The sequence below is a fragment of the Bombyx mandarina genome, chromosome 12, assembly GCF_030267445.1.
Source record: "Bombyx mandarina strain Sakado chromosome 12, ASM3026744v2".
Lineage (NCBI taxonomy): Eukaryota > Metazoa > Arthropoda > Insecta > Lepidoptera > Bombycidae > Bombyx > Bombyx mandarina.
Window position 1 is genome coordinate 1,827,389 of NC_143219.1, and position 15,568 is coordinate 1,842,956.

General features: G+C 41.0%; 1 protein-coding gene across 1 annotated transcript; it reads left to right on the forward strand.

Annotated features, from left to right (window-relative positions):
* The first annotated feature begins 186 nt into the window (after nt 1–186).
* On the forward strand, nt 187–15,265 carry Stlk (Ste20-like kinase). Its single transcript, XM_028175041.2, has 7 exons — nt 187–787; nt 8,456–8,688; nt 9,889–10,066; nt 11,006–11,201; nt 14,204–14,327; nt 14,624–14,745; nt 15,136–15,265. The coding sequence occupies exons 1-7, from the start codon at nt 623–625 to the stop codon at nt 15,210–15,212; spliced, it is 1,095 nt and encodes a 364-aa protein (XP_028030842.2). The 5' UTR covers nt 187–622; the 3' UTR covers nt 15,213–15,265.
* Nucleotides 15,266–15,568: the final 303 nt, after the last annotated feature.

Consider the following 15,568-nt stretch of genomic DNA (forward strand, 5'->3'; position numbering starts at 1 on the left):
TATGAAACGAGATGAGATGGGATACCTATTATAAAGTCTAAGTAAAATGATGGCTATTTACTGAAACTTCAAAGGGCTTTCTAAAAAAAACCCTAGAAGCCACATCCAGCGGCTCTTTACATTTCTCTACATTTCTGAAGCTTTAAAGATGTACAGTTATTTTCACATATGCACAGATTTCACTGTTAATAAACCACCATTATTACACAACCTGAAAAAACACTAATCAAAATAAAATAATTCACAGAACTTTGCACTTCGCTTTTGAGCCTCAAAGTTTAATTAAGCTTTATTTCATTTCGCTCTGTTTCATTTTTCATGGTTTCACTTTCAGCAAGATTTAACTTTCTTTAGCAACAAATTAAAACTTGTCGGTATGGTATGATATCTTCGTCTTTCTTGAACTGGAAAAGTCTGTCACTGTCAAACTAAAGAAAAACAAAACTCAAAGTCATTTGTAAACAACATTTTTATTAGACAATTAATTTGTTAAATATTTAAACATAAAATGTGAATACATTTTGGACGAACACAAAAACATGTTCTAAAGTGTATTTTTTGTTTGTTTTGAAGTTCATATTTCATTTACGTTCATAGTTCGAAGTTAAGATTCATCCTTGAAATGCTCAACCCTGACATAAATGACTATCAGTTAACTTCTATAATAACGGAGTGCTCTGACGGTGGAGCTGTCGTTTATTCGGCATTGTACAAACCAAATAACACAAAGGTAGCAATAAAAAGGTATTTCGTGGACAGAGGAAAAGAAAAAGCAACTTTGATCCAGGTAAGTGGACTATTTTTAGAAAGTCATCATCATTAAAGATCTTCTAGAATTTAAAACTTTTCGATAAGTAATTGATAGTTGAAAATCTGTTCGTTGATCTATGATCCTCGGATTAGATACTTTTAGTAAAACAATCGAATCAATTATTCTAAGCAGATGAAACATTTTGTTACTAGCAAAAATATCATAAAAGCAATAAAAAATCTAATATTTCTTGTTCATTTTAATCATCATCATGACACCATCACATTAAAACATACTGCTGCCAGTAATTATACCTACCTACAGTAAGTTTTGCTCAATGTAAGTATACCAGACCTCATAACCTTTAAAACACAACAACATCTAATGCCTAACACTTTCATCCATCGTGGTATTTAAATCACCTATAATATGTATTTGTATATAACTGACTGTAGACCATCCAACCACAATAGCCCAATCCAACTATACAAAAGAAATTATGCTGATAATGGGATGTAGTACCTTCTTCAAAAACAATTTTAGTATTTATTTTATTATTTTAGATTATTATGAGTTCCAAACTTTGAAAACTGTTTAATGGTTAAATCTTAATGTATTTTTAAATTACAAAATTTTCTGCTTTGATTTGACGATACTTTAGTTATGAATGTGTTGCATGTGTGTACAGTATTAGTTCCAGGTAAATTTTTCCTCATTGAATTTATTTGATGGAAAAAATATGGTTTTTTCCTTCAAATAAATTCATGATGTTTTATTTTACACAATTGAGGTGATGTAATATTGAGGAGATTTTGGATGTTTGGATACATTTAAATTATTCTGTAGTGACATATTTTACCATTTTAAACAGAGTTCTCTAAAATATAATACGTAATTGAATCTGCCTCCTCTCTCCTCAATTACCTTCTGCTTACTTTACACAATCACGCAAAGCAGAACAGATGTAATTTGGGACAAAGATGCTTTATAACCCAGATTGAAACATGATACCTTTAATTGTAGTATATAAGTCGGGTGTGGTTGCTGTAGGAAATAAGAGTGTTTTTGCTGCTTCGTATTAAATATATTAGCATGTTATGGACCAGAGACTAACACAAGCAAGCTTTTATCCTGAGAAAATACTATGTATGTCAATCTAATTGAGTTATAATTGAGCTGTAGTCGTCGTGGCCTAAAGGATAAGACGTCCGGTGCATTCGTATTGAACGATGCACCGTTGTTCTAATGCCGCAGGCGGGTACCAATTTTTCTAATGAAATATGTACTTAACAAATGTTCACGATTGACTTCCGCGGTGAAGGAATAATCGTGTAATAAAAATCAAACCTGCAAAATTATAATTCGCTTTTTTACTGGTGGTAGGACCTCTTGTGATTCAGCACGGGTAGGTACCACCACCCCGCCATTTCTACCGTGAAGCCGTAATGCGTTTACTTATATATCAAGGTGGGTAGCGCATTTACTTTGTAGATGTCTGTGGGCTCCAGTAAGAACTTAACACCAGGTGGGCTGTGATCTAGTCCATCCATCAAAGCAATAAAAAAAAGAAAAAAAGTTTCTAATTCAAATTAGATTAAGCTGTGGGGCTCTTGATTATTTATTGATTATAATTTAACTGTTAACTTTGTCAAAATAAAAACATTTCTCAGTACAATTTTCCCTAAGCCACTCACAGCTTATATACATAAAACACACCCACTAGTGCTAATGCATCAGTCAACCAAAATGGGCCGACCATACCTGTTGTGTTTCACATTACTGTTACTTATTAACTCATCATTAACTTATCACAGTACTCGACCAATCGAAGTTGTAATATTGAATGGCACTGTTAACGACACAGTTTTAACGCTTAATCAAAATGAGGTCGACTTGAACGTAAAACCTGAAATAGAACCGCGAATCGTGTTCACCGGGAACAATTGCCCAACTGGATACGAACGAGCGCACGATGGCACCTGTCAGCTGATAATTGAGTAACAACGGCCGCAGGATTCTAAATACTTTAGAGCTCCAGGGTGGCCGGTCGGTGACTTGAAGAATTGGTTCACAAAGATCTTTTGTTAATTCTTTAATAATTGTTTTGAATATAAATTGTGATCAGTGTTAGTTGTTTTTATTCCTGACTAGCTGACCCGGCAGACTTCGTGTAGTGCCTCAATCTATAAATAAAAGACCTAAACTTTTGTATAAAATAAACTTAAAACAAACAAAAGGAATCCGTCCGACGGGGGACACATCATAGGGAAAACAAAATTGTTATTTTTATTTATATTCCGAGTTTTTTCATATTTATCTACGAGGGCTGCACTAAATGTATCGGGAATGGAATATTTCCACTGTTCCTGTCATAATAAAATATTTTTAATTGAAAACTCCTTGGTTTTAAAAATCGAATACCATTTATTTATTTAAAAAAAGATTCTCGGTCTTGTCACGAGGTTTTGTCAAACTTGTTTACATAGGCGGCACTGAAAATTTCGGGAATTAACGAAGTGACACAACATTACTATTTAAAATGTATTTATTGCTTTTCGAAGTATTCTCCGCGAAATTTGACACATTTTTCCATACGATGGAACCAATCATTGAAGCAACCATTCCATTCGGAAGTTGGGATCTCCAAAATGGCCGTTTTGTAGGCGTCCACAGCTTCTTCAGGTGATGAAAATCTCTGTCCACGCAATTTATTCTTTATTTTAGGGAAAGTATAGAAATCATTAGGGCTTAGGTCGGGGCTGTACGGAGGATGGTCTAATAATTCTATGTTTTCTTGCTCTAAAAACTCTTTTGTTCTGTGCGCGGTGTGAGAACTCGCATTGTCGTGATGGAGGATGATGCGGCGGTTGCAGTTCTCTTTACGGAGTTCAGAAACGACCTGAGGCAAACAAATGCTAGCATACCATTCTGCATTAACCGTTCTTTGTCCCTCAAGAGGAATAGTCGTAACATGGCCGGTTTTGGAGACAAACGTGGCCACCATTTTTTTTGCAACACTCCGTGAACGAACAATTTTTGTTGGCTTTAACTCATTTTCGAACACCCAAACTCGTGACTGGTTTTTTGTTTCGGGTTCGTACGCGTATATCCAGGATTCGTCACCTGATACAATGTTGTATACAGCATTTGAGGATCTTGCGTGGAATCTTTCGAGAGTTCTGACGCAACAAATAACGCGAGCCGCTTTTTGCTCTTCACAGAGCGAATGCGGTATCCATCGGGAAAACAACTTTTTTACACCTAATTGTTCATGCAAGATTATTTGTATTTGACTCATGCCAATGTCTAAAGTTGCCTGAATTTCGCGGTATGTCACATGTCGATGTTCCTCAATCAGCTTACGCACAGCATCAACGTTTTCTTGGGTGACTGCAGTTTTTGGACGACCTTGACGGGGATCATCACTGAGCTTGACACATCCACGTTGAAACTCAGCAAACCAGCGATAAATTGTGGTTTTGGATGGGGCTTCATCACCAAATGCAGAAATCATCCGGTCAACACACTGTTTTTGTGTTAAACCACTTCGAAAGTCATAATAAATCATCGCTCTTGAATTTTCTCGAGTCAATTCCATTTTCTCAACGACTAACAGCCGTTAGCATTGTGAGCAGATTGTACTGCGGTGGCTTTCGTAGTGCAGGTGATGAACTCAATCCAGTGCGTGGGGGATCGACCTCGAGGTCTTCTGCCCTCTACACAGCCCTGTACGACAAGCCTCTCCATGGAAACTTCCTTTCTGGAGATGTGCCCAAAGAACTTGAGAATTCGTAGCTGAACAGTCGAAGAAAGTTTGCTTTGTATACGAAGCTCTTTGACGATAGAAACATTGGTCCAAAACTCTATCCACGGAATTTTCAGCAGTCGTCTCCAACACCACATCTCTAAGGCATTGATTTTCCGGCGATCTTGTAATTTGAATGACCATGTTTCAGGACCATACAAAAAAATATTGAAATACCAGACATCTCATTAGTCGACTTTCTTATTCTTGGTTACTTGTCTGTCTGTCCAAATTTTCCCTAATCGCTCTACTGCTGATCGTGTGATAGCGCATCGACGCTTGATCTCGTCTTCACATCCACCCAGGGTTGGATATAGTAGAGCCGAGGTAAATATAGCTCTGAACAACTTCACAATTTGCTATACGCGGAACTCCTTACGTGTTGTGCTCAGCCCGGTCTACTATCATGATCTTCGTTTTATCTCTATTTAGAGTAAGACCGAAGCGGAGACTTTTTTTTTTTTTTTCCTACCTAAGCTTATAGCCTTGAGAGGCTATGTCAGCGTAACCCTAACTTTAGTAGGTGAGCTCACGGGGCTCAACCTGACGATGTTGCTAACACGAACCCTAGCAAGAGCCGTGCTTCGCAGAATCTACCACCGGATCGGAAACGCGACCCACTGAGAAGATCCGGCGAGAAACTCAGTGGGCTGTGTCTGAGAGTTAATTTACTCGTCGAGCCCTTCGTCGCAAGCGACGGGTTCGACGAGAACGGTGACCGGTGCTTGAAGTACCTAAAAGCACCGTTAGTGGATCGGGAGGATCCGAGATGACGTGTTTTGGGCGACGTCGACTGCTTTCCATTCTGTCCGCAGGATCGGGAATGTAGTTACCGGCGGCCACGATGAGAGGGTTCTCGTGTCGTGCCGCTTTATCGAAGTGGCGTATGGACGCCGACTGAAGATACTTACTGATGGACTCTAAGTCCAGGTCGTCATGGAGGTCGACGTTCCTGACGAACCACGGGGCTCCGACGGCTATCCTGCAAAAACGGGATTGAATAATTTGAAATGATTTTAAGTGTATGCGGGCCGCGTGAGCGAACACTACACTTGCATAGGTCATGACGGGGCGTATGCAAGTTTTGTAGAGTGTCACCTTATTTCTAAGGGACATTTTACTTCGCCTACATATCATCGGGTAGAGACAGCGGACACTGGTGTATTCAAGTCGACTCAGTAGCTCTTCTAAATCTTCTCTTGTTCTTGCCAGAAGCGTAGAGAGAGAGAGAGAGTATTCTTTATTGTACACAAAAAACAAAAACAAATAAACAGTGCGATACATTAAACACAAAAAAAGTACAATTGACGGTCTTATCGCTAAGAGCGATCTCTTCCAGGCAATCATCAGGTGCGTAGCGTAGTATCAACAGCATATCGTAGATTGTTAATCACTCGTCCTGCAACCGAAACACCATTATCCCATCCTTCTAGAATGATTCTCATGATGTACTCGGTATAAGTGTTACAGAGCAACAGTGATAATATACACCCTTGTCGAGCATCGGACTCAGTCTTGAAGGCATCTGAAAGGACGTTATCAACCAGCACTGCAGCAGTGCCGTCCTCGTATAACCTCCTCAAGCGAAAGAAAAGATGCTGCGGGACTCCCATATCCAACAGTACTTACCATAGGCACACCACACAAAGAGTGGTGTGTTAAACTCCCTTGATTTCGCTATGATCTGCCGTAACATGAGTATCTGCTCCCGCGATCCTCTTCCCTTCATGAATCTAGCTTGATCTGATGCAATTTGGTTCGAGAGGTAAGCCTTATGTTAAGGATGTGGAGCATCACTTTGCTCGCATCAGATATAAGGAGATTTATTAAGGGAGAGTTATTACATTTATTGGTGGGCCCTTTTCACTCTTGTTTCATTTTTATTACACTATGTTATTCCTTCACCCTGGAAGTCAATCGTGAACGTTTGTTAAGAACGTGTTTAATTAGAAAACATTGGTACCTGTCTGCGGGATTCGAACACCGTTGCATCGCTAGATACGAATGCACCGGACGTCTTACTCATTCTTCTATTTCAAGATGGCCTTGGCACGAAAAGCCTAACATATAAAAGTAAACTGAATAAAGTAAATCCATCCAGTATCGCACTATGATGTCACGGACAAGCGTCATTCGTAAAATTTATACAAAGCAGAGTTCACCAAATCAATTACGACAACCGACCACTATAAATAAATAATATCATTCACGCTATTTCCTTGTTAAAGTGAAGGCACATCAATGACAAACGAATTATTAGATGTTAACATTATTTTCGTCGAACTGACAATTCAAATTCAAAATCGTTTATTTTATTTTATTTCGTTTATTAACATAGATGTCAGCATAACACACTTGTTGAATGTCAAAATATAAATAAAAATGTTAACTCTACCACTGGTTCCAAAAAGAGCCACAGTCCTGAGAGGAACCGGCGAAACAAACTTAGCGGGTTTTTTTTTTGGTTTTTCTCAAATTTTTTTTTTTTTTAAATAAGTAAAAACATTTACAATAAACGAAAAAACAAGTCAAAAAATACAATTAAAAAAATAATAATAATGAAAAATGAAAATGAAAAGGCCAGGAGCGAACGCCTCTATGAACGAACAATAATTGGAAATACTTTACACGCACTATTATTCTTATATCTATTGCGTTTATAAAAAACACTCATTTTACTTTCGCGACCATTTACATCAGTGCTTCCCAGACATGCTCATAGACCGCCCTGAAAGTTTAGCGGGCTCCGGGAGACCCAATGCAGCTACATTTCTACGATATTCCCAAAACTCGAAAAGAAAGCAAGAAGAATAGATCTAGCTATAGAAATTTACATCGCGGCTGAGATTCAACCACGAATTAACAGTTTTCAAAGTAAAATAAAAGAATAGGGAGAATTGATTCGTTTATTATGTACTTAATATGTTATTTAATCAAACATGTAATCGTTATACTATCAATAATTATTATATACCATATTACATTGTTGCATTACATTTTAATGTGATAACAGTCGTATGTATTACTTAGCTGTACCCGTCCGCTTCGCTGGGCATTTAAAATTAACATTATTATTTCTCACCTCCACAAAGATTCTCATCTTTAATGCCCCCGCAACCGGTGTAGGGAGTCTAATACTCATATAAATATTAGCCTAACCATTAAGTACATTTATTTTCTACATGGATACCAAGGTTCAAGTCAATCGGATGTATGGTTCAGTAGCTATAACGGAACATCCGTTAAAACCACTGTAGATTTATATATTAGTATAGATACTTACAATTTTAACATTCATATAATAATGTAAAACTACTTCTACAATAACAATCAGAAAATAGTCATAATTTTAATGGCAGGGACGTACTTGATGAATTGACAGCAAATAATTTACTATCGAAAGCGAGTTACTTTTCGCGCACCCACGCTTAGAAATGTGGATCCCCATTGTTTTGTCACCACGACCTAGACCCCTCGAGTCTCCAGTGTACCGTTGGAGGTCCCCTGGGCCACTTTGAGAACTAAGGATCTACATTATAAGCACTGCTATTTGCCGTCCCTAACGTCCTAACCGCAGCTTTCAGTCTAACCATGATCACCGGTATAAAATATATAACATCTTGGTCCTAGGGAGACCACACTGTATAAAATTAACGTACGCAACCATAATCATAGACATAATGATGATGATGATGACGATGACGATGGTGGTGATGATGGTGATGGTGATGATGGTGATGATGACGATGTTGATTATGATGATGAGACGTCACAATGAGCAACGTCATCTACTTTAAGACACGAGGTCAACTAGATACTTCGCGGTATTATAATAATATGGTACCAATCCGGGCAGGCTCAAAATAGCACCAATAAAATTAAACCTCCTATCGTTTCAGCAAGACGTATTGACAAGGAAAGAGCTGCATCATGCTAATATACTCCCGTATTTGGCGTCTTTCGTCCACGGCCGCGAATTATACGTGGTCTCTCCGCTCATGAGCTTCGGCTCGTGTCGGGACATCCTGGATCGATATTTTCCCGAAGGAATCTCGGAGCTGGCCTGCGCAATCGTACTGAGAGATGTACTGCAAGCGTTGCAGTACTTACACAAGCAATTGTACATACATAGGTGAGTGCGGCTATTGTAAGTCGTTGCGTGACGTTGGATGCAGGTGACAACGGACCGGCTGCACTGGAGACCGATTGAGAGTGGCCTCAGCAGTGGACAGCTATAGTCCGTGTTTTTACCATCGCACCGCCCGCCACCGGAGTAGAGTTCATCCATACTACCTAAAGCCGCTGCGTTCATCCACAGTGCGTTTCCAGAGATCATTTTTCCACCGTACCATTCGGCTTTGGAATGAGCTCCCCTGCACGGTGTTTCCCGAGCGCTATGACACGCCTTCTTCAAACGAGGCTTGTGGAAAGTATTAAGCGGTAGGCAGCGGCTTGGCTCTGCCCCTGCTATTGCTGACGGCCATGAGCGACGATAACCACTCACCATCAGGTGGGCCGTATGCTCATCTGCCTGTTCGGGCAATAAACAAAAGTCATGGGTTCGATTCCCATGTCGGGCAAACATTCGTGTGATGACTAGGTTTGTTTGCTCTTTATCTGGGGTTTCATCGATATCTATACTAATATATAAATCTGCATTAGTTTTTACGGATGTGCCGTTATAACTACTGAACCATGCATTCGATTGACTTGAAACTTTATATCCATGTAGAAAATACATGTACTTAATGGATAGGGTAATATTTATATGTGTGTTGGACTCCCTACACCAGTTGTAGAGGCGTTAATGATGAGAATCTTTGTAGGGGTGAGAAATAATCATGTTAATTTTTAAATGCCCAGCGAAGCGGACGGGTACAGCTAGCTATCTATATATGTATGTATTTAGAACTATTTTTTTTTTATTACTCTAATGGGTGGACGAGCTCACAGTCCACCTGGTGCTAAGTGGTTACTGGAGCCCATAGACATCCACAACGTAAATGCGTCACCCATCTTGAGATATAAGTTCTAAGGTCTCAAGTATAGTTACAACGGCTGCCCCACCCTTCAAACCGAAACGCATTACTGCTTCACGGCAGTAATAGGCAGGGTGGTGGTACCCACCCGCGCGAACTCACAAGAGGTCCTACCCACCAGTAATTACGCAAATTATAATTTTGCGGGTTATAATAAATATGTTTCTTGGTCTCAGGTACCCAGATGACCGTACCTGAATCGTTCCCAATTTTTTTTTTAAATATAAAATCCCTCTTCGGCAACTAATTCGTGTGAATATTAAAAGATTCCGTAATCTCCTTATATGTTCCAGGAGTGTGCGTGCGAGTCACGTCCTCATAGGGGCGAACGGTGTGGCCCGACTGTCGGGGCTCCGGACCGCGGCCAGCATGATGGTGCGCGGCCAGAGACAACGGAAACTCCACCTCCTGCCGCCGCCCGACCACGACAACGCCAACCTCATGTGGCTGAGCCCCGAGGTCTTGGAACAGGTCAAAATCTCATTATCACTTTTAAGCGTTTTGTTTTTTATTTATTTTTATTGCCTAGACGAGTGAACGAGCTCACAGCCCACCTGGTGTGAAGAGGTTACTGGAGCCCATAGACATCTACGTCTTAAATGCGCTACCTTCAGATATAAGTTCTAAGGTCTCAAGTATAATTACAACGGCTGCCCCGCCCTTCAAACCGAAACGCATTACTGCTTCACGGCAGGGCATATAGGCAGGGTGGCGGTACCCATCCGCGCGGACTCACAAGAGGTCCTACCACCAGTAAAAAGCGTCGTTCAGCGTCGACGGAGCCTTAATAAAAAACGAGGCAATTATGGTAGGATGATTGAGTCTTGAGTGAAATTGTAGGTGGTGGCATTTACGTTGTAGATCACGACATTCGCCATGGCCTAAAGGATAAGACGTCCGGTGCATTCGTATCTAGCGATGCACCGGTGTTCGAATCCCGCAAGCGGGGGTCCAATTTTTCTAATGAATATACCTACTTAACGAATGTTCACGATTGACTTCCACGGTGAAGGAATAACATCGTGTAATAAAAATCAAACCCGCAAAAATTATAATTTGCCTAATTACTGGTGGTAGGACCTCTTGTGAGTCCGCATGGGTAGGTATCACCGCCCCGCCTATTTCTGCCGTGAAGCAGTAAATGCCTTTCGGTTTGAAGGGCGGAGCAGCCGTTGTAACTATACTGAGACCTTAGAACTCATATCTCAAGGTGGGTGGCGGCATTTACGTTGTAGGTGTCTATGGGCTCCAGTATCCACTTAATACCAAGTGGGCTGTGATCTCGTCCACCCATCTAACCAAATAGTCTTTCACCCGTCGAAATGTTGTCCTAAATAATCCGATAACTCGATCTCTTAATAAAGAGTCTTGAATAAAGAGTCAAGTCGATCGATATTTCGTCTTGAACAGAATCTCAAGGGCTACGACGAACGCTCTGACATTTACTCGTTCGGAGTTCTCTGCTGCGAACTGGCCAACGGGGCGGTCCCGTTCGCCGAAGTCCCCACCACCCTCATGTTCACGGAGAAGGTGAAGGGCAGCCGCCCCCAGCTCCTCGACTGTTCCACCTTCCCTGAACCCTGCCTCGAGGATAACGAGATGAAAAGTGAGTTTATTTAATTGCTATTTACCGGATTTTACGGCTGGTGGTATGACTTTCCGCCGTTATAGGCCAGTCCGTACCACTTTCTCTTAAAAAGTAATTGAAAAAATGACATCGAGTAATATTTACGTAATATTTAATATTTAATAAATAGTAAATAAATATTTAATCTTATACCTTTAAACGAGCAATTCTTGTATATTAATATATATATAATCTGAATCTCGGAAACGGCTCCAACGATTTTCATAAAATTTAGTATACAGGGGATATCGTCCGATCTTCCCGACATCTATTGGCGAATGATAATACTATATTTTTTAATTGAGGGCAACTAACCGCTTTAAAGACACAACAAGATGGCGTTATCAAAAAAAACTGAGCAAAGCTCGGTCATCGACTAGTAAGTAATAATATGTATTACTTATTAAATAATGTCTATATATAAAAATGAATTGCTGTTCGTTAGTCTCGCTAAAACTCGAGAACGGCTAGACCGATTAGGCTAACTTTGGTCTTGAATTATTTGTGGAAGTCTAGAGAAGGTTTAAAAGGTTACGGCCTGGCCACGGGGATCGGCGGTGCGAACAGCGAAGCGGTGGACGAGGCGACCATTCGCGCAGCACCGTTTGCAGGCCACGGGTACTCACGTTCGCCGCCGCGACTAGTAAGGAAGTCCGACAGCGAAATGTCTATATCGAAATTATCTCGATATTGCTTACAAATTAATAGTTTTTTGGTTCAGGACCTATTATTTGGAAAAGATTGTGAAGTACATGATTTGAATAAGAATCGGAGTATACCTATAGATGGAGAATTCCACAAGAAGTACGAGAAATACTTTGGGTGGCTAGACTTCCAAATAGCTGGTCTAGCTATTCTATTTCAGCTATATATTTTTTTTATTGCTTAGATGGGTGGATGAGCTCACAGTCCACCTTGTGTTAAGTGGTTACTGAAGCCCATAGACATCCACAACGTAAATGCGCGACCCACCTTGAGATATAAGTTCTAAGGTCTCAAGTATAGTTACAATGGCTGCCCCACCCTTCAAACCGAAACGCATTACTACTTCACGGCAGAAACAGGCAGGGTGGTGGTACCCACCCGCGCGGACTCACAAGAGGTCCTACCCCCAGTAATTACGCAAATTATAATTTTGAGGGTTTCATTTTTATTACACGATGTTATTCCTTCACCGTGGAAATCAATCGTGAACATTAAAATTTGTTGAGTACGTATTTCATTACAAAAATTGGTACCCGCCTGATATTTGACTACCGGTGCATCGCTCAACACCGGACGTCTTATCCGTTCGGCCACGACGAGTTTAAAAATATAAAAAAAAAAATTAATAAAAAATATAAAAATTTCTGCGTTCATTTTTCGCGGCGAAAACAACTAAACTCATTTAATCACTGCACTATTCGCCGCGACTACCGCTCGACTCCGTGGCTTGCGCCGTCCTTATTCCTGCATTTGTTTTGCTCGCCCGCCACATCGTAAGTCGCCCGCGCGATTCGCTCGGTACATTCCGCCGGTCGCTTCGCCGGTCGCCGGTGCGCGTGGCTTGTTAGGTACATTTCTATGCTCTTATTTTAGTCGCTAGACGCTTCGCCGTTCGCACCGCGCGAATATTCGTATCGGCGAATGTCCCGTGGCCAGGCTGTTAGGTACATTTCTATGCTCTTATTTTAGTCGCTAGAAGCTTCGCCGTTCGCACCGCGCGAATATTCGTATCGGCGAATGTCCCGTGGCTAGGCTGTTAGGTACATTTCTATGCTCTTATTTTAGTCGCTAGACGCTTCGCCGTTCGCACCGCGCGAATATTCGTATCGGCGAATGTCCCGTGGCCAGGCTGTTAGATAGATATGAAAATGCTCGGAATTAAATAAAAATAACAATTTTGTTTTTCCTTTGATGTGTCTCCCGTCGGACGGATTCCTTTTGTTTATTTTAAGTTTATTTTTATCTATCGATTGAGGCTCTACGAAGTCTGTCGGGTCAGCTAGTTTTTAAATAATAATAAATCATTAAGTAATAATAATAAATTATTTATAATGTTTAAATATTAATAATAAATTATTCAGTAATAAATATTTCATAAGTAATATTTACTAATATTTACAAGCAGTGAAAGAAGAGGAGACTTCGCTCTAAAGCCTAATGCTCAATGATTGACAGAACTAAGTATGAATGACAGAACGCAGATATTTGTATCATCTAAAATATAATTCCTCGAAACTAATGGAACTTTGGTACTATGGTTTGGCACAGTAGATCTCCTCCACTCCCTCTATGTGCACCAGTTCTGTTCACACAATCAACATTAATCTTGTGCTTTGAGGACTGGAACTGCCCTTAGCAATAAATTTCAAAGTATTCTCGAGCAATACTCCAGAGAAATGTTCGTGAGGCCGCCATTGGACCACACGTGTAATTTAAGTAAACCGTGAACCCCTACTCTTGATCACATTTGCTTTGCGGGTACTAAAGTCAGTATCTAAACCTTTGCGTCCCCTATTGTCTTCTTCTCATTAAGTCTCTCATCGGATCCATGATAAATAAACTTGCCCTTGAAACCTCTAAAGTTCAGATCCCTGTCCCGTGGCATATTACATCCCTACCTTCCGTCCGGCGCTACGGTACCTTCACATAACCCCTTACCTACGGATACTAAGATCCTTTTTCTATTTGCATGCATGAAGTAAGCACGCATGAACTGGTACCACCGTGTCCTAAATCTGCCTCGATCCAATAGTGCGTTCAAGTTTAAAGGCGGGAGAGCCGCTGAAAAGTAAGGCGGTGTGTGGTCATTGAACGTCACCAAAAGCCTACCCATGTCCAGTCTTGGCTACAGAACTCTCTGAGCACAAGGCGAAAAGGCTCCATTTAAGCATTAAAGCTTCGCATTTCTTCTCATTGGCTGTTGACTCGGAGGACATTTAGTCCGACTGGTCCCCGGATTCCTTCTCCATTTTGAAGCAATTCGAAATCGTTTCCAGGTATGTACAACACGGACAGTGGAGTCGGCGACAGCGCGGACGCGGTGTCCCGGCTGCGGCAGGTGTACGCGACGAGGAAGCTGTCGGAGACCTTCCACCAGCTCACCGACGTGACGCTGCAGAGGTGAGACGGTATTAACGACACTTAGTAGTTCACAGGACCGGCTGCTGACATCCCCTCCGAACAGAGACTGCTCTCGACAAGCAATTTTTTGTAAATAAAATTCCTCAATACCTCTAGGCGAATTCCCATTCAGAGGAACGTAGCTGAGCGTAGCTGAAATAGCCTCTTAAGCTGCCAGCGAATAGGTAGGGGGGAGAGTACTGACGAGGAGGGGCAATAAATGCTTAGACTGCGATTTTTCGCGTCGCCAGTCCCGCTTGTGTCCCAGCAGTAACTGTTTCCCATTTCTCCCCCAGGGACCCGGAAAAAAGACATTCGGCCTCTCAACTCCTGAACCACGCGTTCTTCAAGCAGATCCGAAGAGCGGACTTTCTGCCCGGACTCATAGGACGCGCCAAGCCCATCAAACCTGACCCCGGTGAGTTTTTGACTCGGTGGACTTTGGGACAGAAATAATTTTTTTTTTGTCAACCCTACCTACCCTATTTCAAGGTATTTGGTAACGATATTTCGCTAAATACGCGACATTTATCTTTGTAGTTAATGGTGCGTTTTATTTGGTATTAGCATAAAGGAGAATAAGAAGAAAACCCTTTTTTTTTTTTTTATTGCCCTTGTAGAGGCGGACGAGCATACGGCCCACCTGATGGTGAGTGGTTACCGTCGCCCATGGACTTCAGCAATGCCAGGGGCAGAGCCAAGCCGCTGCCTACCTGCCTACTATTTAAGATTTAAGGCCTGAAGAAATCTCTCAGCGCTACTCATCAGTGTCTATTTTTGTGTGAGATTTTCCGTTGTAACTTTACAGATTACATGACGGCCCTCTCGATCCAAGAACAACTCTCCGAGATGGTTATCGAGAAATCGACCGAATGGGATTTTTAATTTAGATACGAATCAAATTATTTATGAAAATAATATATACATATATAAACATACAGTGTGTTAATTACTCAATCACGATTTTCCTAAATAAAACTACTTTTATGATTAAATCTCCATTTATTTTTTTATTATGTCACGGACGGGTAAATAAGCTCGCTGTACAGTTGGTGTTGAGTGTTCCCCGTAGTGGTTCAGTAACTCCGCCACCCCCTTGAGTCATGAGGTCTAAGCCTCAAAACCGCCGTCTCACGCTTCAAACTGGAAACTGGGATTGAATGTTTGAGGAAAGAAATATGTAGGATTGTGCTATACAAGCTTTGTCCCTAACGAAAAGTATGAAACCTTTCGTCTCATTC